The sequence below is a fragment of the Bufo bufo genome, chromosome 1, assembly GCF_905171765.1.
Source record: "Bufo bufo chromosome 1, aBufBuf1.1, whole genome shotgun sequence".
Classification (NCBI taxonomy): Eukaryota; Metazoa; Chordata; class Amphibia; order Anura; family Bufonidae; genus Bufo; species Bufo bufo.
In genome coordinates, this window is record NC_053389.1 from 222792701 (window position 1) to 222816643 (window position 23943).

A 23943-nucleotide genomic window follows, 5' to 3' on the forward strand; every position below is an offset into this window, starting at 1 on the left:
CACCACTGGAAACACATCAAAAAGATGTGATAAATTTTATCAAATTTTATTGATTTTTATTCATTTATTCCTTAACAATACTGGGTTTAGTCATTAGTCAAATATTGTTTCCTCCAATCTCCAAGCCCAAAAAAATATATAGATTTTTTTTGTAGTTATCTAATTATATCTGTTTCTTGGAAAGATGTTTGACGGCCATTATGACTGTCGGTTCTCCTGGCAAAGCCTACAAAATTAAAAATTGCCTTTTTTATAATACGAAGTTGGAAGAAACAATAGAAATGGATCAACAAAATTTGACCTGTTGAGTCCTTGCTTCTGCTGACAGGTGACTGACTTTCAAAATCGCCAAGATCCACTAACAGAGATTTAATGTGCAAGGGCATTGATGGTCTTGTGTGTGACGCCACACGGATTCTTCTAATTCCAGCAAGGTGATATCTGGATATTTCAGGAGCTAATCTGGGCGCCATCCTAAGGACCTATAGAACGCTATCTGGGTGTCGCACATTCCTTGTAAGTAGCATACAAGATAACAGCTAAGCTGTAGGATTTCTAGTCCTGAACAAGTGTAGCCTTCTACTGCCCCCATGCCTCACCTTACAGGTAGCTGGAATACTAGCACAACAAGAAAAAAGAAAACATAAAAATGTCCAGAAGACACAGAAGAAAGGGTTACTCAAGATAAAGGGGTATTCCAGGATTATACTATTGATGGTTTATCCTCAGGATAAGCCATCAAAATCTAAATGGGTGGGGGTCTGATACCCTGCCCCCCTGAAATCACCTGTTTCAGAGTAGCTCTGGCATCAGGACCACACCGCTCCATACACTGTGCTGTGGACAGAAGCACTGCCCCCATGCACTTCATTTGGAGCTGCTCTGCAGTTACCAGCTCCGTCCACAACACAACGGCCTTAGCCACGTAGTTCCAGCAACCACTTCAAGTAACGCAGCTGAAATAGCTGATTGGTGGGGGTGTCCTAAGGATAGGCCATCTGTAGTGAAAACATGGAATACCCCTTTGAAGGAAAAAGCAGCCTGTTTTATGCCTCGTGCAGGGCCTAAGGGGTGAGCATGAGACAGCTATTCTCTCTTTGGTGTTTTAGAATCAGTGGGGTCATTTATCAAACTCGTGTAAAGGCTCATAGCAACCAATCAGATTCCACCTTTCATTTTCCAGAGGAGTAAGTCACTGGAAACAATAATTGACACTGCTTAAACATATATCACTAAAAGCGTCATAAAATGTAACTTTTAGTAGATATATTAGAAAAGTAAAATTGGGGGCCCCGAGTAATTACAACAAAAACAAAATAGGAAAAATATTCAAATCAAAAAAGTCGGGCAGGGTAGGAGGGTAATGGAGGAGTAATTTCTGACCCTAATTACCCCTACCTCCATGCCCTGACTCCGTACTTCTATCCCTACAGTTGGCTTTTGGTAATTAGGCAGTGTGAGGGTATTGGTCCTAAAACAAGAGAATTAAAAACAAAAACACAAAAAAAGCCCTATAAAAATTTCCAGAACAACGCACAAAAAAGTTCTGAAGTGTTTGGCGCCTTGGTAGGTTCATCAGAGGGCAGAGTCACTAAGCATGTACATTTGAAAAACACATAGGGGGAGATTTATCAAAACTGCTGTAAGGCTGGGTTCAGACCTGAGCGTCTTTGATATGCGCGTTTAACGCGCGTTTTTGACGCGCGTTTTTTGCAATAGTAAACGCGCGTTTGACGCGCGTTTGTGTGATTGACTGCAATGTCCTATGGCCACAAACGCGCTGTAAAACGCCCCAAAGAAGCTCAAGAACTTGTTTGAGCGTAGGGCGTTTTTCAGCGCGTTCAAACGCGCTGTAAAACGCTCAAGTGTGAACCAGGGCCATAGGGAAGCATTGGTTTTCATGTGTTGAGCGTTTTACAGCGCGTTTGAACGCGCTGTAAAACGCTCAAGTGTGAACCCAGCCTAAAGGAGAACTGGCTTAGCTACCCATAGCAACCAATCAGATTCCATTTGTCATTTTTCAGCGCTCCTTTGGAAAATGAAAGGTGGAATCTGATTGGTTGCTCTGGGCAACTAAGCCAGTTTTTTTTTTATTTACACCAGTTTTAATAAATCCTCCCTCATAGAGTAGGGCTCACAAGAGAACCAAAACGCCTAAGCAGCGCTTCTATATCAACATAAACACATGCTGACTGCCCAAGCCGATGATGGTACGCCCGGGATCAGTATAAATATAAAGAGAATTCTGCCGAACTCATGGTGACCATCAACAATAGTGGCAATGATCACTTGCAATAGAGTGGCAGTAACTTACAATAAAGCCGCTCAGACTGTTCACTAGTTAAGTAGATCCATCACTAGATATAATGTCTGCCAAAACATCACCTTGAGAGAGTAAGACCTGCTGACAGAAGGGGGCAAGTGGTGACGCCGCATAGCTACCCGGCCCATCGTCCGTGTGCCGTGGAAGTGGCCAATGATGTGCACCCAAGTGATGCTGATGCACGTACAGATAGACGTGGCTGGTGACGAGCACCTACACGTTTCATATTCGTAAAGTAATGCGTGTTCAGGTACATGGACACTCCCCCCAAAACGAGACTGGTACACAAGTGACTAGGGGCGTGGTAGTGAGTCGCTGACCCCAGTGAGGATTATTCCAACTTGACTAATTCTGAAGTCAAAGCAGTATTAAGACTGGAGCAAGATTAATCCATAGTCATCAAACCATCGGATAAGGGGGGGCAACCTGTTGGTCATGGACCATCATACAGGAAGATGTGTCTAGACCTTCTGTCTAATGCTGACTGTTATAATATCCTGGACAATGACCCTTCCCTTCTTTATCTCACTGAACTTAAAGATATTTTTCACGTTGCTCTTTTGGACCACTTGATAGATCAGGCAGAGTATTCGTTTTTGTTACTGAACTCACCCCAGATAGCAATCTTCTTAAGGGCAGGCCCATCGTGTCTGGGGTGATCGTATCTTCTGTAAGCATGTCTTACTCCCACTTTCCCCACCTCTGGGAGGAATTAATGAGAAGCACCACCTCCCACAGGATTATTAAAGGGGAAGCATCCTCCTCCCTACTCCTGAGGCCCATCCAAGTGCGCCCTTACCACATGGATAACACTATGCCCGCCGACTACTCTCCTGGACTGTGTGGATGGCTCGTCTGTGAGCCCTACCTTTGTTCCACCATTATCTGTGTGCATAAAGGTGATGTTTTGGCAGACATTATATCTAGAGTGATGAATCTACTTAATGGTGTTATCCAATTCTGAAAATGCCCCCTACAATACCCAGGCTCCTCCTATAGATCATACTTACCCCGCTCCCCGCCAGCCGCGTCACTCCGGATCGATGCACGGCCGCTGCTGCATCAAGTCACCTAAGTTGCTAGGGAGGCTGGTCACCATCACAGCCTATTTTTGGCTGCACCCCCAGTCACTGGATGTTTTGATCCGCGCAACGGGAAGATTCAGTGGCGTCGTGCAGGGATATGGAGTGACACGGGTGGCGGGGTAAGTATGATCTATAGGACAGGTCCGGGCATTGTGGGGGGCATTTTTAGAATTGGATAACCCCTTTAACTAGTGAACAGTCTGAGTGGCTTTATTGTAAGCCATGTTGTTGCTGCCATTCTATTTCAAGCGATCAATGCCACTATTGTTCATGGCCATGAGTTTGGCAGCATTAGGCCTCATGCACATGACCATAGTGCCTATATTGCTGTCCGCAAACAGTGGGTCCACAATATATGGGTAACGCACATGTGCACACCCCGTGTCATGGATGCGGACCCATTCACTTGAATGGGTCCGCAATTCTGGAGATACAGTGCGGAACGGAGACACGGATCGGAAGCCCACAGAAGCACTACGGAAGGCTTCCTTGCGTTTTCTGTCCATGCCTCCGCACCACAAAAAAGTATTGCATGCATCATCAAGTGAATGGGTCAGCAGACGGCGGGCACATGGTCTGTCATACCATCATCGACTTGGACAGTTATCATGCATTTATGTTGATATAGAATCACCAGTTAGGCATTTTAGCCCCACTCTGTGTGTTTTTCAAACATACATGCTTAGTGACTTCGGTCTCTGATGAACCTACTAAGGGGTGAAACACATCAGCACTTTTTTGTGCTTTGTTTTTGATTATCTTGTTTTAGGACGAATACCCTGACACTACCTAATTACCAAAAGCCAACTGTAGGGTCCATTAGGTTAGGCAGCTGCTGCCAAGGCCAATAAGATAATGGGTTGCATCAAAAGGGCATGGATGCCCGTGATGAGAACATAGTCCTACCACTTTACATATCACTAGTCAGACCACACATGGAGTACTGTGTACAGTTCTGGGCTCCTGTGAACAAGGCAGACATAGCAGAGCTGGAGAAGGTCCAGAGGAGGGCAACTAAAGTAATAACTGGAATGGGGCAACTACAGTACCCTGAAAGATTATCAAAATTAGGGTTATTCACTTTAGAAAAAAGACGACTGAGGGGAGATCTAATTACTATGTATAAATATATCAGGGGTCAGTACAGAGATCTATCCCATCATCTATTTATCCCCAGGACTGTGACTGTGACGAGGGGACATCCTCTGCGTTTGGAGGAAAGAAGGTTTGTACACAAACATAGAAAAGGATTCTTTACGGTAAGAGCAGTGAGACTATGGAACTCTCTGCCTGAGGAGGTGGTGATGGTGAGTACAATAAAGGAATTCAAGAGGGGCCTGGATGTATTTCTGGAGTGTAATAATATTACAAGCTATAGCTACTAGAGAGGGGTCGTTGATCCAGGGAGTTATTCTGATTGCCTGATTGGAGTCGGGAAGGAATTTTTTATTCCCCTAAAGTGAGGAAAATTGGCTTCTACCTCACAGGGTTTTTTTTTTTTTTTGCCTTCCTCTGGATCAACTTGCAGGATGACAGGCCAAACTGGATGGACAAATGTATTTTTTCGGCCTTATATACTATGTTACCATCAAGGTGTGACTCTGGGGTCACGGCACAGAAGTAGGGGTAATTAGGATCAGAAATTGTCCTCCCTACTCTCTCTGACATTCATAATTTTGCTATTTTTCACGTTTTGGTTTTGACCCCTGATTTAATAAATATATATTTTTTAAATGTAAACTTTGGAAAAAATGTATTTTTTTTTGCATTGAGATATTCAGACCTCCATTACTTTTTATAGACCTAAGGAGCTGTGTGATGGCTTTTTTTTGCAGAGTAATTGATACTTTTGATTGATACCAGTTTGGAGTGTGTATGAGGTTTTGAACACTTTTTATTTAATTTTTGGGGGAGGTGAAGTGACAAAAAAAAACTGTGAATCAGCCATTTTGATTTTTTTCTGTTACCCTATGCGTTATATGAAATCATTATTTTTAGATTTTAATAGTACAGGTGTTTTCGGACGTGCCGATGCCCATGATATTTATCTTTGTAATGTTTATTATTTTATTCTAGGGAAAGTGGGGGTGATTTTTTATATTTTTATTTACTTAAAACTTTTAAGTCTTCCTAGGTGACTAACATGCATTCATTAGATTGACACTTGTTTTCTGGATTGAAATCCATTACAGAATACAGTGTTCAGTATATTCCAATGCAGTGCTGCCACCTGCAGGCCAGCATTGGAATATAGTAGTAATCGACCTGGCAGCCTTGTACAGGCTGAGGCCTATTACTATTATGGTACGCCTTCCCCTATCCAGGGGAAGGCGTCCCGGGGTGGGAGGCGTGCGGCTTTTGGTTTCAGCGCTCTCAGATTCAGTGGTCGCATTTGACAAAAACATCTGAGCATTATCGCCAATAGCATAACATTAGCCCTGGGACTCTACTGTTTAAAGAGTCTCTGTCACTCGCATCAAGCCTACCCTACCAGGCATATAGCCTGGTAGGGCTGATGACACAGACAAAAGCCATACCTTTATTTTTCATGTAGTAGGTCTGGTGGGGCAGAAAAAGCAACTTTTTAAAAGATGCAAATGAGAAATTTGAGCAGAGGCGGGCTTCTGCCTTCCGAGCACTGCTTCTGCGACGCCCCCGTTCCTTGCTAATGCCGGCCTTCTGCACCTAATCATGCCCTCATGTCTTTCTTTGACATCGCTAGACCCGCCGGTCTGAGATCCCGCGCCTGGGCACTCGCTTTCATGCCAGTGCGTGCGCACTGGATCTTTTCTTTCCTTCCCGGCTTGTGTGTATGTCCAGTGCGGACGCGCCATCATGGAAGCGAGTGCACAGGATCTAGTGTTGTCAATCAAAGGACATGGGGGCGTGATTAGGTGCAGAAGGCTGGCATTAACAAGGAAGCAGAAGCAGTGCTCGGAAGGCATAAGCCCGCCACTAAGTGCTCGAATTCCTACTACATGAGAAATTAAGGTATGGCTTTTGTCTGCGTCATCAGCCCTACCAGGCTATATGCCTGGTAGGGTAGGCTTGATCCGCGTGACAGAGCCTCTTTAAAACAATGAGCAACTGTTCCTAGGATTGTTGATTGACACCCAGTTTGCATACTGTCGGCAGCACATCCCCTATTAACCCGATCATCAACCCATGTAAAAGGCCAAATACCAATGACACACAACAGTTGTACTGTTCATATCTTTCATTGAGAACATTGAGACAGAGTAAAGAGAAAAAGTAAGTGAACCAAAGACCTAACTGGCAAAGAACAAGATGAGATTGGATGTATGGTTTTCACAGCTGCTTTGCCCATTACTAAAGACCTAGGTGCACATCTATCCACGGTTAAAGGGGTATTCCTTTTACATTAAGTTATCCCCTATCCACAGGATAGGATATAAGTTATTAGTTGGGTGGGGGTCCTATTGCTAGGACCCCCACTGATCACGAGAACGGGGCCTCCATACCCCCTGAAATGAACGGAGTGGCCGGTCGGGCATGCGCATGGCCACTCCATTCATTTCTATAAGAGTTCTGGAGATAGCCAAGCGCTTGCCAGACTTGCCACTTTGTTAATTTTAGGGAGCTTGACAGGACACGGGGCCCTAGTTCTAGTCAGCGGTAGGACCCCTACCAATCTAATAGTTATCTTCTAGTCTGTGAATAGGGGATAACTTAATGTAACCGGAATACCCCTTTAAGCCAGTTTCACACTTTCATGATCGGCCTGGGGAATACGGCCCATTTGACAACTGCATTTCACCTACCCACCTTGGCTCAGCTAATCCGGACTCACTGTATCAAAGTGATCTGTAATTCAGTGAGTACCATCCAGACCTCAGATTTACTGTCCCATACACATGATGCTGTGAGTACAGCACAGTAAGTTCTTCTTCACCCCGCTGTATAACTGTCCCCCGGGCCCCCACAATGCACTGCTCTGGGTACCAGATTTCTGAATGCAGCTCTGGATATGGTTGGAGTAAAAGACACACTAGATGTTGAGAAGTGGACTGTGAAGGACGTCCTGGTTTACAAACCTTGTGCATAATTATGTAATGACCTAAATGAATGCTAATGCTGCATTTCATTATAACAAGTTACTCTGGTAACTTTTGTTCTTGTTGAGGCTCTAAAAATACAAGTTGTCCTAGTTTTGGAGATAAAGCTCCATCGTCGTTCCATAGATGCCAACTATAACAGCACATGCACCCCAGAGGGGGCTCAGATTTGACACTGTAGTCTGTGGGAAGAAACACATCTTCAGTCCTCAACTTCTTAAAGGGCTTCTGTCACCCCCCAAAAGTCATTTTTCATTTTTGGGCTAATTAAAATCCTTATAGTGCGATTATTCAATATATAGGGCTCTTACCTTTATCCGTGGCTTAGTTTCTTTAAAAACCGCACTTTTATAATATGTTAATTACCTCGCTACCAGCAAGTAGGGCGGTTACTTGCTGGTAGCGGCCACATCCTCCTTTCAAAAAAACGCCCCCTCCTCCTGTTGATTGACAGGGCCAGCGAGCGCTCTCCTCCTCTGGCTGGCCCTGTCTGCAATTCAAATCCCGCGCCTGCGCCTTACGTGTCTTCATTCGGCGCAGGCGCGCTGAAAGAAGGACGCTCACTTCCTCAGCACTCCCTCAGTGCGCCTGCATCGATGACATCACCTCTAAACCCGAAAGAGAACACGTCATCGGCGCAGGCGCACTGAGGAAGTGCTGAGGAAGCGAGCCTCCTCCTCTCAGAGCGCCTGCGCCGAATGAAGACACGTAAGGCGCAGGCGCGGGATTTGAATTGCAGACAGGGCCAGCCGGAGGAGGAGAGCGCTCGCTGGCCCTGTCAATCAACAGGAGGAGGGGGCGTTTTTTTGAAAGGAGGATGTGGCGGCTACCAGCAAGTAGACGCCCTACTTGCTGGTAGCGAGGTAATTAACATATTATAAAAGTGTGGTTTTTAAAGAAACTAAGCCACGGATAAAAGGTAAGAGCACTATATATTGAATAATCTCACTATAAGGAATTTAATTAGCCCAAAAAGGAAAAATTACTTTTGGGGGGTGACAGAAGCCCTTTAAAAAGACAGCTACAATAAATCATCATTGGCTGTGTAGTGGAATATAATCTATTGTTCCCTGTTATCGGTCATTTAGTCAATGGAAAAGTGACAAGAAGTGTAGGAATCTCCCTGCCACCAAGATCACTATAGGATAGGGGTCCGGGGAATACTATTCCCTATCTGTAATAAGGAGATATAACTGTTAGACGAGAATGGAGCCCCCCAAAATGGAGCGGCCGGTTGGGCATGCGCGTGGCAGCGCCATGAATTTCTATGGGAGTTCCGGAGATAGCCAATTACATTGCATAGAGATGAATGCAGTGGCTGCGCGCCTGTCTGACAAGGGGCTTCACATGGTGCGGGGCCCCTGTTCTTGTCAGCAGTAGGACCCCCACAGATCTAATAGTTATCCCCTATCCTTTGGATAGGAGATAACATAATATAACCAGAATATCCCTTTAATCATAGCATAGGGCTGATTTACTAATCCCTTACACAGCATAAAGATGCTCACATTTATCACAGTGGCTCAGGCTAGACAATAATTTGGCGCACGGCTAAACAATTGTTTTAAGCAATTCGCCAACTATTCTCTGGCTTACTTTGCTTCAAAATTTTGTGCCAAAATTCTGGCATAATTTTGGAACAACGTGTCCAAAATTGCCACCTCCCCTCTCAGCTACTAAGACCGGGGGCGTTGCTAGACATTTAGATTTGGGACCATTGCCCTGGATAGTGCCCTGAACCTCCATCTAACACCGGGCTCCTCCTCTCCTGTATACAACACTTCTGATTGGGTCCTGGCCACTTCGGCATCACTACAGGTAGCAGCGAATTTCTCTGCTTAGGACAAAGGCTCTGCCCAGCAGCCCCGTTTTCCTGAGTGTGTCCTGCTTCTACGTCCTCCTCTGTGCGCTCCCCCTGAATGGTGTACTTCCCCATCTCCCAGCTCCCACACAGGGTGACACAGAGATCACAGCTTCACAGCTAGTAGTCGGGGTAGACAGGGGAGACTCTGCAGATAGTAAAGATAGCAAATGCAGGAGACTATAATGACCGGTCGTGTGTTCCCCAAGACCCATGGCTCCTCTCTGCTGTTTTCTTGGGATGAATCTGAGAACTGAAAGCCTTAAGGCTCCAAATCACATTAGTGTATTGGCAGCTGAACATGCAGAAAATGACGGGTTCAAACAACAATCTAATGGGTCAGGAGCTCCCGACTCTCCCCCACAGGTATTATCAGGTGAGTGAAGGATCAGGTGGAGTGAATATTTCCTCTCATACAGTCAGGTCCATAAATATTGGGACATCGGCACAATTCTAACATTTTTGGCTCTATACACCACCACAATGTATTTGAAATGAAACGAACAAGATGTGCTTTACCTGCAGACTGTCAGCTTTAATTTGAGGGTATTTACATCCAAATCAGGTGAACGGTGTAGGAATTACAACACTTTGCATATGTGCCTCCCACTTGTTAAGGGACCAAACGTAATGGGACAATTGGCTTCTCAGCTGTTCCATGGCCAGGTGTGTGTTATTCCCTCATTATCCCAATTACAATGAGTCGATAAAAGGTCCAGAGTTCATTTCCAGTCTGCTATTTGCATTTGGAATCTGTTGCTGTCAATTCTCAAGATGAGATCCAAAGAGCTGTCACTATCAGTGAAGCAAGCCATCCTTAGGCTGAAAAAACACAACAAACCCATCAGAGAGATACCAAAAACATTAGGTATGGCCAAAACAACTGTTTGGAACATTCTTAAAAAGAAGGAACGCACCGGTGAGCTCAGCAACACCAAAAGACCCGGAAGACCACGGAAAACAACTGTGGTGGATGACCAAAGAATTCTTTCCCGGGTGAAGAAAACACCCTTCACAACAGTTTACCAGATCAAGAACACTCTCCAGGAGGTAGGTGTATGTGTGTCAAAGTCAACAATCAAGAGAAGACTTCACCAGAGTGAACACAGAGGGTTCACAACAAGATGTAAACCATTGGTGAGCCTCAAAAACAGGAAGGCCAGATTAGAGTTTGCCAAACGACATCTAAAAAAGCCTTCACTGTTCTGGAACAACAGCCTATGGACAGATGAGACTAGATCAACTTGTACCAGAGTGATGGGAAGAGAAAAGTATGGAGAAGGAAAGGAACTGCTCATGATCCTAAGCATACCACCTCATCAGTGAAGCATGGTGGTGGTAGTGTCATGGCTGGGCATGTATGGCTGCCAATGGAACTGGTTCTCTTGTATTTATTGATGATGTGACTGCTGACAAAAGCAGCATTGTTTCGGGCATATTTAGCCAAATGCTTCAGAACTCATTGGACGGTGCTTCACAGTGCAGATGGACAATGACCCAAAGCATACTGCAAAAGCAACCAAAGAGTTTTTTTAAGGGAAAGAAGTAGAATGTTATGCAATGGCCAAGTCAATCACCTGACCTAAATCTGATTGAGCATGCATTTCACTTGCTGAAGACAAAACTGAAGGGAAAATGCCCCAAGAACAAGCAGGAACCGAAGACAGTTGCAGTAGAGGCCTGGCAGGGCATCACCAGGGACGAAACCCAGCGTCTGGATATGTCTATGCGTTCCAGACTTCAGGCTGTAATTGACTGCAAAGGATTTGCAACCAAGTATTAAAAAGTGAAGTTTGATTTATGATTATTATTCTGTCCCATTACTTTTGGTCCCCTAACAAGTGGGAGGCACATATGCAAAGTGTTGTAATTCCTACACCGTTCACCTGATTTGGATGTAAATACCCTCAAATTAAAGCTGACAGTCTGCAGTTAAAGCACATCGTTTGTTTGATTTCAAATCCATTGTGGTGGTTAATAGAGCCAAAAATTTTAGAATTGTGTCGATGTCCCAATATTTATGGACCTGACTGTATGTGTATTGGGCCCAAGGAAGCATATATCTCTTCCAAGGAAAGGTGGAGGAGATATAAGAATCCAGGAAAGATGAGTATTCATAGCAAAGAACAGTTTGCTAAGAGCCTTAGTAAGTCCTACTGTCAGGCCTGGGTTTTTATGGAATGCTGGGCAGCTTGGTAGTGGGGCCTGTCATTCCCTTCCTGGCCAGTACAAGTTTTCTTTGTAACACAGTCCAGCTCATTTCTGGTCTATTTGGGTGCAAGGTGTTCACTAGAGAGAGAGCCATCTGAGGAGACAGAACCTGTCTGGGGAGACTGTTACTGTAATTGCTAGCCTCCAAGAGGACATTTGCTCTTATTGTAAGGTAAAACATGTTAAAATTTAATTTTGTTTGAATGGTTAGTAGTAAGCCACTTGTATAGTCAGGGAAGCATATATTTACTTAGCGCTAGCTGGGCAGTGGCTGATTTGTGCTTTGGGGTGGAATGCACTGGCGTAGCTATAGGGGTCGCAGTTGCGAACGGGCCCCCAAGCCAGAGGGGCCCAGAGGGCCCTCCTTGCCAGTGGTGCAGTATATTTCCCTTAATAAGATGCAGTGCATCTTATAAAGGGAATACTATTGAGCACTTCCATAATGGAAGCACTTACTAGTATGCAGGAGGAGGGGGAGAGAAGCGATGTGAGCGTTGTACTTAGGCTACATTCACGCGTTTTTGCTGGATCCGGCAGGGATCAGCAAAAACGCGTCTATTACTGATAATACAACCAGCAGCATCCGTTATGAATAGATCCGGTTGTATTATCTTTAACATAGCAAGGACAGATCCGTCATGAACGCCATTGAAAGTCCATTGACTTGCGTTGTGGGTCATGCCGGATCCGTTTTGCTCCGCATCCCATGACGGAAAGAAAACTGCAGCTTGCTGCGGTTTGCTCTCCAGTATGGGAACGCAACCAAACAGAACGGAATGCATTTTGAAGCATTTCGTTCTGTTCGGTTACGTTTTAGACAAAATGGAAGTGTTTTTCTCGAGTATTGAGATCCTATGACGAATCTCAATGCCTGAAAAGAGAAACGCTAGTGTGAAAGTAGCCTTACCTCTCCTCCTGCTCGCTCTTCCTGGGGCCCGCACTGCTGTGTCCTGGCTGCCTGCAGCGTCAGGACGTACAGAGCGCACTGTGACCTGACGCTGCAGGCAGTCACGTGACTGCAGCGCGGGTCCTGAGAAGAGAACAGGAGACCGCCGGACCTGGAGAGGAGCGGCGGAGCAGAAGAGGCAAGCTAGTCTCATAGGAGGTCTGATATGGGGGTCTGATTCGGGGTCTGAATGGTCTGATTGGGGATCTGAAGGGGTCTCATTGGGGGACTAGAGAGGTCTAATGGGGGGGACTAGAGAGGTCTAATGGGGGTCTGATTGGAGTCTGGAGGTCTAATGGGGGTCTGAAAGTCTAATTGGGGTCTGATTAGGGGTGTGGAGGTCTAATGGGAGTCTGGAGGTCTAATGGGGGTCTTATCTGAGGTCTAATATTGGGGCGGGGTCTGACATGGAGGTCTAATGGGGGTCAGATCTGAGGTCTAAAACTGGGGTGTGATATGGGGTCTGACATACAGGTCTAAAGGGGGGTCTGGTCTGAGATGGGGGGGTCTCATCTGGGGTTTGATAGGGGTGTCTGATCTGAAAGGTAAGGGGGTATTGTTTATATCAGTATTTTCAGGGTGACTGTTTCTGCAGGATAGTATTGGGGAGCACAGCGGACACAGTATTGGGGGGGGGGGCAGAATGGGGTGTTGAGAAGGTGGGAGGATGATGGAAAAGTAGGAAATTAAGATGTCTGTTTGTTAAACTCTGCATGAGCCTTTAGCTACGCCCCTGTAAAGGCTATAGTTTATTTTGTGCAACAATATAAAGAACAGAAGAAGCCTTGGTTGAAATGGACTTCTGTCTCTGACCTCATTGGATCCGTTTTGCCTATAGAGCTAATATCCAAAACACATACATGTCCACTCAAACCGATGGTGGATGTCAATGGGGGAGCGGGAGAGACAGCTTTCGTTCGGCGGGCAGCTAATAGCTAAAGAGTGTGTATGGCCGCCTTTACTGCCTCATGACATGTCCAGCCATCTACTGAAAACGATAAGTGTAATATGTGTGTGCTGTGTGTACATATATGACAAGATGGGCGCAGGTTTAGAGAGTAAGGGTCCTTTTTACGCCTACAGATGATCGGGCCCATTATCGGAGTGAACGATCCATGTAAACGTGCCACCAGTCACCGGACAAACAAAAAAGGGCTTGTCTGTCGGGTGATCTCGGCTTTCCTAAGTTTGCCAGCAGCATCTCACCCTGTGTAAATAGGGGATGTGCTGCTGACAACATAGAAACTCATGCTCCTTGCATCATGTGTGAAAAGGCACTTGTATATAGTCCACATGTACCACTCACAGGCCATGATTTGGTAAGGCCGGACACCGCGTAGAAACCTACTATATTATCTTACCTCTGAATTGCATCGTGCTGCATGATTAAAACAGTGCCATGATAAATTCAACTCTGCTACATCTGTACTTTCATATTACATCACTGTTAGATTAAAACTCATCATGCATCGACCTTCCCAGAAAGTTCTGCAACCTCATTAACAACATGGTCTCCTGAACAATTCCCACTTGTGCGTAGATGAAAGGAGCCGCGCTCTCCCTGCGAGGCCGCGCAGCAGCCGGAACATTCTGTGCCAGCTTATAACATGTAACACATTCAGCCCGCTCCCAGGCCAGTACCAGCCTTCCATCAAATCAGCAAAACACGACTCCTGCATCTGCCGCATGCGGGGGAGAGGAGGGGGGTCCACGTCGCCTTCCTGTAGCCTCTGTGATTGGAGTTTCATCACTGCGGAAATATATTGTAGTGAAATATCACCTATTCTGGTTCCCTGGTATCAGCCTTCCCAGACTGGAGAGAGGTGGGCTGTAGGGGTCTTCAGTCATGGCGTGGTTAGTGGTTTACAGAGGCAGACTGGGAATTTAAAGTGGTCCTGAATAAACAAAACAAAAGTAAAAGTGGCCCATGTCGTAGGCAGGGCTAGCACAAACCGGGACCACTACATTACCACATACCACAGTGCAGCACAATATACTGCCCCAGCAACACCACATACCACAGCGCAGCACAATATAGTGCCCCAGCAACACCACATACCACAGCGCAGCACAATATACTGCCCCAGCAGCAGCACCACATACCACAGCGCAGCACAATATACTGCCCCAGCAACACCACATACCACAGCGCAGCACAATATACTGCCCCAGCAACACCACATACCACAGCGCAGCACAATATACTGCCCCAGCAACACCACATACTACAGCGTAGCACAATATACTGCCCCAGCAACACCACATACCACAGCGCAGCACAATATACTGCCCCAGCAACACCACATACCACAGCGCAGCACAATATACTGCCCCAGCAACACCACATACCACAGCGCAGCACAATATACTGCCCCAGCAACACCACATACCACAGCGCAGCACAATATACTGCCCCAGCAACACCACATACCACAGCGCAGCACAATATACTGCCCCAGCAACACCACATACCACAGCGCAGCACAATATACTGCCCCAGCAACACCACATACTACAGTGCAGCATAATATACTGCCCCAGCAGAACCAAATACCAGAGCGCAGCACAATATACTGCCCCAGCAACACCACATAGTACAGTGCAGCACAATATACTGCCCCAGCAGAACCAAATACCACAGCGCAGCACAATATACTGCCCCAGCAACACCACATACTACAGCGTAGCACAATATACTGCCCCAGCAACACCACATACCACAGCGCAGCACAATATACTGCCCCAGCAACACCACATACCACAGCGCAGCACAATATACTGCCCCAGCAACACCACATACCACAGCGCAGCACAATATACTGCCCCAGCAACACCACATACCACAGCGCAGCACAATATACTGCCCCAGCAACACCACATACTACAGTGCAGCATAATATACTGCCCCAGCAGAACCAAATACCAGAGCGCAGCACAATATACTGCCCCAGCAACACCACATAGTACAGTGCAGCACAATATACTGCCCCAGCAGAACCAAATACCACAGTGCAGCACAATATACTGCCCCAGCAGAACTAGTTACCACAGTGCAGCACAATACACTTTCCATGCAGCACAAGTACCACAGTGCAGTGCTCACTTGGCACTGTTACCCTGCCACAGTTTCTGCATGGAAAGTCACAGATTTGACCCTGTGTGTATGGGGCTTATCCATATGAATGTGAACCTGCTGATGTTGTGCAAATCCACACCAAAAATTCAAGGGTCAGCCTTGGATCAGTCTGATGGTGGAATGTGCTCAACCTTGTAGACTGACCGCAGCATTTACAGCATACACTTTATAGTATATGTATACACACATAACACGTCTGCTGCTGAAAACACTGTATACACATACTGTACATAGAGGTCACATTAAATGTTTCCAGTTTATTTACAATTAAATTGTTACCAAAAATTAAATGGCTAAAAATAATCCTTAAAAGGCAATGTAACCTTTGAAGGCAATTTTTGTTTATGATTGCATTTTACTCATTTTTGGCTAAAAATCATGTGTGACTGGTACTTTAACTTTCACTTTGTGTCGGTCATCTAATAAACCTTATCTCTAAACTACTAAGAGGTCATAACACTTATTTAAGCCACATGAGCTTTGATGAGTGTTTATAATGTCAGAGAGTAGAGATAAGGAGTCCATCTGCTCCCGGTCTGACAGAAAAGACTGAAAATCCACAGGCTGCTACTAGAGCATCTCAGGTATGTACACAAAAAAGGATTCCATTTTTTAATAAAGACCAACTATAAAAAAAAAAAAGATTTTTAGCTCAAAATAAGTACAAGGCAATAATTAGAAAAAATGCCCTCAAAGGTGTACATACAGTAGCCTTTAAATATGCTAAGAAGAGTACTTTTATGCTACTGACAAATAATTGTTTAGTGCAGCCCCTGATCCTAGCAATGCCTACACACAGAACAGATACTGACATTGACCACATAAATACAGTAGACTTGCACCAACCTGGTAATATAAATACTGTAACAGAGCCAAACCTACAGTACAGGAACCAAGGTTGTTGAATGGATATACGACATGCTGTAAATTCACATGCTGAGGACTTAAAATCCACATCGTAGGTCAATTTCTGCACATGGACTTTTTCCGCAGTGTGTAGATCAGATTTTGGTGAAATCTCATCCACTTTGCTTCTACTGTAATACACCTCACGCTTTTTCACCCACAAAATCTGGATGGACAATGTACAGCATATCTGCCCTGTCTGAACATACCCTAAAGTGGATCTTTCCATCATAGAAAGAGATGGTGTATGCACTGGATACCAGCACTTTCTCATCAGTAGGGGAGTCAAGAAAGAATAAATGATAAATACTGCCATGTGCTTAGGGATACCCCCTTCATCACCATAGCATGGGTTACATATATGGACACTAGAGGGCAGAGCAGGGTATTTGAGAGAAGCTGCAGACAGGGAGGTTCAAGCCCTGTGGAACAACTGCCAGCCTCTGAGGAAAATCTGAATTGGATTTGACAGAGTGCACCACAGCCATTTACAAATATAAGACAGAGAAAGGTAACATATCTATGCCTGTTGTGGACTTCACTGCATTGTGGGTGGGGAGAGAAGTTGAAGACACTCTGCCACTCTTAAGAGACAGACTGTCCTGCTGTTATAACACCCATAAGGAATACTGCAATAATACTGACTAAATATGAAAAAATAGAGCTGGGCATTGTAGTGCCACATTTGTGAGCAGAGAGAAACAGAATTATTGACAGGGAGGGAAATTTCACCTCCTTGGCCGGATGACAGAGGCTGCATTGCATTCATTTCAATGGGTATGCAAAAAACGTGGACAGCACACCGTGTGCTATCCACATCCGTATTAAAAGAAGAAAGACTGCTACAAGAGGACATAGTTTTAAATTAGAGGGGCAAAGGTTTAAAAGTAATATCAGTATTACTTTACTGAGAGAGTAGTGGATGCATGGAATAGCCTTCCTGCAGAAGTGGTAGCTGCAAATACAGTGGAGGAGTTTAAGCATGCATGGGATAGGCATAAGGCCATCCTTCATATAAGATAGGGCCAGGGGCTATCCATAGTATTCAGTATATTGGGCAGACTAGATGGGCCAAATGGTTCTTATCTGCCGACACATTCTATGTTTCTATGTCCGTTCCGTAGCCCCACAAAAAAAATATAGAACATGTCCTATTCTTGTCCATTTTGCGGACAAGGATAGGCATTATTACAATGAATCCCCCAAAAAAAACGATGCCATACGGACGTCATCCGTTATTTTTGAGGATCCGCAGTTTGCGGACTGCAAAACACATACGGTCGTGTGATTCTAGACATATGTATAATTTTTCTTGCCTTTTGATACTAAAATACTAAAAACCTTGGGAAAAAAATCTGTTTTATTTTTTCGTCACCATATTCTGACCACTCAAAAAAATTAGTAGTTATGTGTGAGCGTTTATTTTTTGCGGGGCGATATCTGTAATTTCCATTGATACCATACTGGGTCGTGTATGACTTTTTGATCACTTTTTAATGAATTTTTTGTGGGAAATGAAGCGACCGAAAATAGCGAATCAGCCATTTTGACCTTTTTTTTTCTCTGACAGGGGTGCTTGCATTCAAGCTCCGGCTCCTCCGATCGATGCCACAGGGAGCTGAAGCATACCCGGAAACCCGCGCTCAGATGCTGTGGCCAGGATTGACCACGTCTGAAGTGTTAAAGGTCATTAGCCGTGTATGGAACAGCAGGTACCCTGTGGCTATGAGTGGAGCAGGCGCTATCTTTAAGGACATGGCTAGCACCATACTAGTACAGCTCTGGTCAGGAAGGGGTTAAAGGGATTGTGTAGTCATTTATATTGATGACCTATCCTCAGATGTCCGACACCCGGCACCCCCACTGTTTAGCTGTTTGAAGAGGAGGTCTTCCAGGAGTACTGGGACCGTGTAATTACAAGTGCTTGCTCCATTCAAGTGAATGGAGTGAGTACTTGTCATTACACTGCACTTTTGAGACAAAGTGCAGTGTAATGAACAGGAAGCAGTGCTTGCATGGACCGCCGCCTCCCTTTCAAACAGCTGATCGGCAGGGGTGCTTGGTGTTGGACCCCCGCTGATCTGATATTGATGACCTATCATGCACAACACCTTTAGGGCTCATGCACACGACCGTATGTATTTTGCGTGTTCATTGCGTATTTTGCGGAACGCAACATCTGGCCCCTAATAGAACAGTACCATCCCTGTCCGTGATGCGGACAATAATAGGACATGTTCTATTTTTTGGTGGAATGGAAATACGGACATACAGAAACAGAATGCACACTGAGTAACTTCTGTTTCTTTTGCGGACCCTTTAAAATGAATGGTTCCGCATACGGTCCACAAAAAAAAACTGGACACGGAAAGAAAATACGTTCATGTGCATGAGTCCTTAAAGTGTAACTGCCATTTCACTACCAAAAATGAAATTCCTAACATAGGTGATGCTGAAGGGAAGATATTCATGAAGCTGCATTTTTCAGCTAATTTTACCTTTCTGATGTCTGTATTCAGCTCTTAGCAACCATATTTCTCTGTGCCTCTATTTCAGCATCTTCCTAAGATGGCCTTTGCTTCACTTCCTGTGGTGATATTGCTCTTCTTTGAGGCCATCCTGTATTTCTATTTCCCTCACTTCCCATAAGCCCTTGCTCTCCTCACATGAACTAGCAGGACCAATCAGAACGCAGATAACTTCCCACAGTACCCAGAGCAGTGTGTATCCTCACATACAGCTAACCAGAGACAAGCCCTGCAATTACATTAAATCAGTAAGCATTTATTTTAACCTCTTAATCAGTGGCGTACATAAAGGAGTAAGGGCCCCATAGCAAGGATCGAACCAGGCCCCGCACACAGGACAGAAGGGTTTCTGCCAAACCCATTTCAATAACCCTTGGGCCATTTTTCCACTGCCTCATTTGCTAAAAGTTGTTCCTTTAGCGGGTAGAGTCCTGACTAAGTTTTCACCTCCAGTAGAAGAGGAGATAATCCCAACTAAGACGGGGCCCCCTCTTGCCCTGGGCCCCATAGCAGTCGCATGGTCTGCCGCTATGGTAGTTACGCCCCTGCTCTTAATAGCCAGCTGTCCCTCATTCTCTTCCAGAGAATATGGGCTTTGTATTGTCTGAAAGCTGACATCCCAAGCTTTCAGACAAAACCAGAATGACATAAATCTGTTCAGTACAGGGGAAGATATCAATGACAGAAATCGAGATGCTGAAAGTGAAAGTAAAAGCAGATTTTACCTGCGATTATTTCCGACTCTATTTCTAACTGTGATTTCTCCTCTGTTGCTGTCATTCTGGTCTTGTATGAAAGCCCGGACTGTCAGCTTTCAAACAAGACCAGTTGCATATTTCTAACTGCTACCATTGAGAAGATATCACCATCTAAAGCATCCCTCCCCCCTCCACTTTCTGCCTCAGCCCAGCTCCAGGCTTGTTATAAGGCCTAGTTCACACAAACGTGTGTGATCCGTGGCCGTATTGCGGCCCGCAATACACGGCCACAGTTCCGTGTGCATTCCGCATCACGGATGCGGACCTATTCACTTCAATGGGTCCGCAAATCCGGAATTGCGGAACGGCCGCACGGAACGGGACCCCTCGGAAGCACTACGGAGTGCTTTCGTGGGGTTGCGTCCCATACTTCCATTCCGCAAAAAGATAGAACATGTCCTATCTTTTTGCGGATCGCGGACCCATTAAAGTGAATGGGTCCGCGATCCGATGCGGCTGACCTACGGCCGGCGATCGTGCATTGCCCGGGCACGGGTCACACACGTTCGTGTGAACTCGGCCTAATACTGGGAAGACGGACTGCACATGGCAACACTGTGAGATGAGAGCTGAATAGGAAAGTAGCATGCATTTGTGGGAGTTATTAGCAGGTAAAACAGAAAATGATCACATTTTAAAGCACAACAGCACTTATACAGCAGGGTGTACTATACCATTAGGGAATAAAAAATGAAACGGCAGTTACACTTTAATGTTTTGGAATGTAATATCTGTAAAACATCATGGTCCAACATTTTGGAATTTAGATTCTGGAAGGCATACAGGTCTAAGGCCCATTTGATAATAGCCACTCAGAGGTCCAACTTGGTCCTACCTTCTTCTCCAATGATGTCACCTCAGAGGTTAATTCTTCCACCCTTCGCTGCAATCGCACGTTGTCTTCTTGTGCTTGTCCCAGCAGGATCTGATCATTGTGCAAACGCATTTGTAGCTCCAGCAACTGCCAGAAATCAGAGAGTAGAGTGGTCAGAACCAAGAAGACTGGATCCAGTCTGCAACTAACAGCTAAGGCTACTTTCACACTGGCGCTTTGGCTTTCCGTTTGTGAGATCCGTTCAGGGCTCTCACAAGTGGTCCAAAACTGATCAGTTTTGCCCTAATACATTCTGAATGGATAAGGATCCACTCAGAATGCATCCGTTTGCCTCCGTTCAGTCACCATTCCGCTCTGGAGGTGGACACCAAAACACTGCCTGCAGCGTTTTGGTGTCCACCTGACGAAGAGGAGCCAAACGGATCCATCCTGACACACAATGTAAGTCAATGGGGACGGATCCGTTTTCTCTGTGCAATAGAAAACAGATCCGTCCCCCATTGACTTTCAATGGAGTTCATGACGGATCCATCATGGCTATAGAAGACCTAATACAACCAGATCCGTTCATGACGAATGCATGCGGTTGTATTATTGTAACGGAAGCATTTTTGCAGTGTGAAAGATACACCTGTTCATCACAGTCCTCGCCACTTGGTGGGAGCCTGGAGACAGGTGTAAAAATGGAATGAAAGCTACTCTAGTCACACGGACTGCCAGAGTTGCCCCTCATCATAAATTGGGCTCTTCCTCTAGCAGCACAGGGGCATAAAAAGCCAGTCTTTAATAAATGACCCCCAATATCACAAATCATACTTGATCAGACTGTAGCACAGATCAGGTTTAGGCCCCATTCACACAACCGTATGTTTGCTCAGCATCAGATCGGCATTTTTTGCGTATTGGATGCGTACCCATTCATTTCAATGGGGCAGCAAAAAATGCGGACAGTACACCGTGTGCTGCCTGCATCCATATGTCCGTTCTGCAGTCCTGCAAAATAGATAAAACATGTCCCATTCTCGTACGTTTTGCGTTACAATGGGTCGGCAAAAAAAAAAAATCTGATGCAACACGGATGTCACAAGCACATGATCTGCATTTCTGCAGATCCTTTCACTGTATTGGGATCCTGCAGGTTTCCAGCATAAACGCTGTCATTCTGCCAGAAAAATTCTGCTGCAAATACCTGCCACGGATGTGAATCTACAAGTATATTCACACATAGCAGTTGAGGTGCGAAAACCACATTGGAAGAACTGCATGCATTTTTTAATTTTTATTCTTCCCTTTAAAATAACAGAAAGCACGAGAAACCTGGCCCAACCTATTATACATCAAATGGGTCTGTCGGGGACCAGTGATATCATGTTGTAAGATGGATCCGGCAGCACGGTGCGGTTTATGTTAGGCAGTGTGAACACAACCTTACGATTAGGTCAGATCCTCGCTCTCGGAAGACGCTATGAATCAAGTAAAGCAAACAGTGATTCCTGCTCCTTGTCATGTGGACTGTTGGGACGGGTCTGGATTTAGGGGAAATGGCTGGTTATCTTGGGTCATCAGATGCTGGTGTGATAGGGGGAGATGAAATGGGTGTTTACCTTAAACATGGGGTCTAGATACACCCTTTAGGCTGCGTTCACACGGGCGAGATTTCCGCGCGGGTGCAATGCGGTAGGTGAACGCATTGCACCCGCACTGAATCTGGACCCATTCATTTCAATGGGGCTGTTCAGATGAGCGATGATTTTCACGCATCACTTATGCGTTGCGTGAAAATCGCAGCATGCTCTATATTCTGCGTTTTTCACGCAACGCAGGCCCCATAGAAGTGAATGGGGTTGCGTGAAAATCGCATGCATCCGCAAGCAAGTGCGGATGCGGTGCGATTTTCACGCACGGTTGCTAGGTGACTGTCTATTCACTGTATTATTTTCCCTTATAACATGGTTATAAGGGAAAATAATAGCATTCTGATTACAGAATGCATAGTAGGTGATCAGTTGAGGGTTAAAAAAAATAAAAAAATTAACTCACCTTCTCCGTTTGTTCGCGTAGTTCTCCCGGTCTTCAGTTCTTTAAAAAGATGAACTATGGGCTAAAGGACCTTTGATGACGTCAGATCACATGCTCCAATCACATGGTCCATCACCGTGGTGATGGACCCTGTGATTGGAGCATGTGATCTGACGTCACCAAAGGTCCTTTAGCCCATAGTTCATCTTTTTAAAGAACTGAAGACCGGGAGAACTACGCGAACAAACGGAGAAGGTGAGTTAATTTTTTTATTTTTTTTAACCCTCAACTGATCACCTACTATGCATTCTGTCATCAGAATGCTATTATTTTCCCTTATAACCATGTTATAAGGGAAAATAATTACATCTACACAACACCGAACCCAAACCTGAACTTCTGTGAAGAAGTTCGGGTCTGGGTACCACAGTCTGTTTTTTATCACGCGCGTGCAAAACACATTGCACCCGCGCGATAAAAACTGAACATCGGAACGCAATCGCAGTCAAAACTGACTGCAATTGCATTCCTACTCGCGCGGGTTTGCCGCAACACACCGGGACGCATCCGGAACTAATCCGGACACGCTCGTGTGAACCCAGCCTTAATGTTGGGTCATTCGACATTTTAAAGGACATTTCTCTTTCTTCAGAATATCTGAATTCACATCGGAGGAAGCTGCACTGTTTACTATAAGGGTGCAGACTTTGCTGCAGAATTTTCCACCACTGAAAATCGGTTCCATTCACTTGAATGGGGCGACAAGCACATGGATTTCTGCAAGCCCCTTTCAGATGAATATGTGGCAAGAAAGGGAGATGCGCTCATAGGGCAATAGTTTCTTAGTGAGTTGGGTTAAAAAGAGGTAATGGTTATGTGTAGGCACATGTTTGGATAGTGGTCGGTGCTGCCGGTATCGTTCGCTCCTCACTTGTGGAGTTGCCAGTCCTCCTGGAGGAGTAATGAGAGACAATAGAGGGGTGTGGAGTATTGGTGGTCCACCAATACTCCACACCCCTCTATTGTCTTTCAGATGAATGTAAGTGGAAAATTCTGCAGTGAGTGCAGGCACCCTAAGGGCTGTTTCACACGAGCGGATGCCGTGCGTGGAATCCGCTGCGTGAATGACAGCCAAGCCCCGCAGTGGACAGCAGAGACACGGAGCAGTAACATGATTGATAATGCTCTGTGCCTCTCTGTGATCTTTTTACTACAAAATCCCAGTGAGATAAAGTTGTCCCTGTGATTTTGTAGTAAAA

The 23943-nt window shown here is 45.3% G+C and overlaps 1 protein-coding gene across 1 annotated transcript in view; it reads right to left on the reverse strand.

Moving 5' to 3' along the window:
• Positions 1-23943, reverse strand: part of LMNTD1 (lamin tail domain containing 1) — a 111135-nt gene that overhangs the window by 40174 nt on the left and 47018 nt on the right. Inside the window, exon 7 of the mRNA XM_040435567.1 lies at positions 20666-20791. Within this exon, the coding sequence (XP_040291501.1) occupies positions 20666-20791 (126 nt within the window). The remainder of the gene's footprint in view (positions 1-20665; positions 20792-23943) is intronic.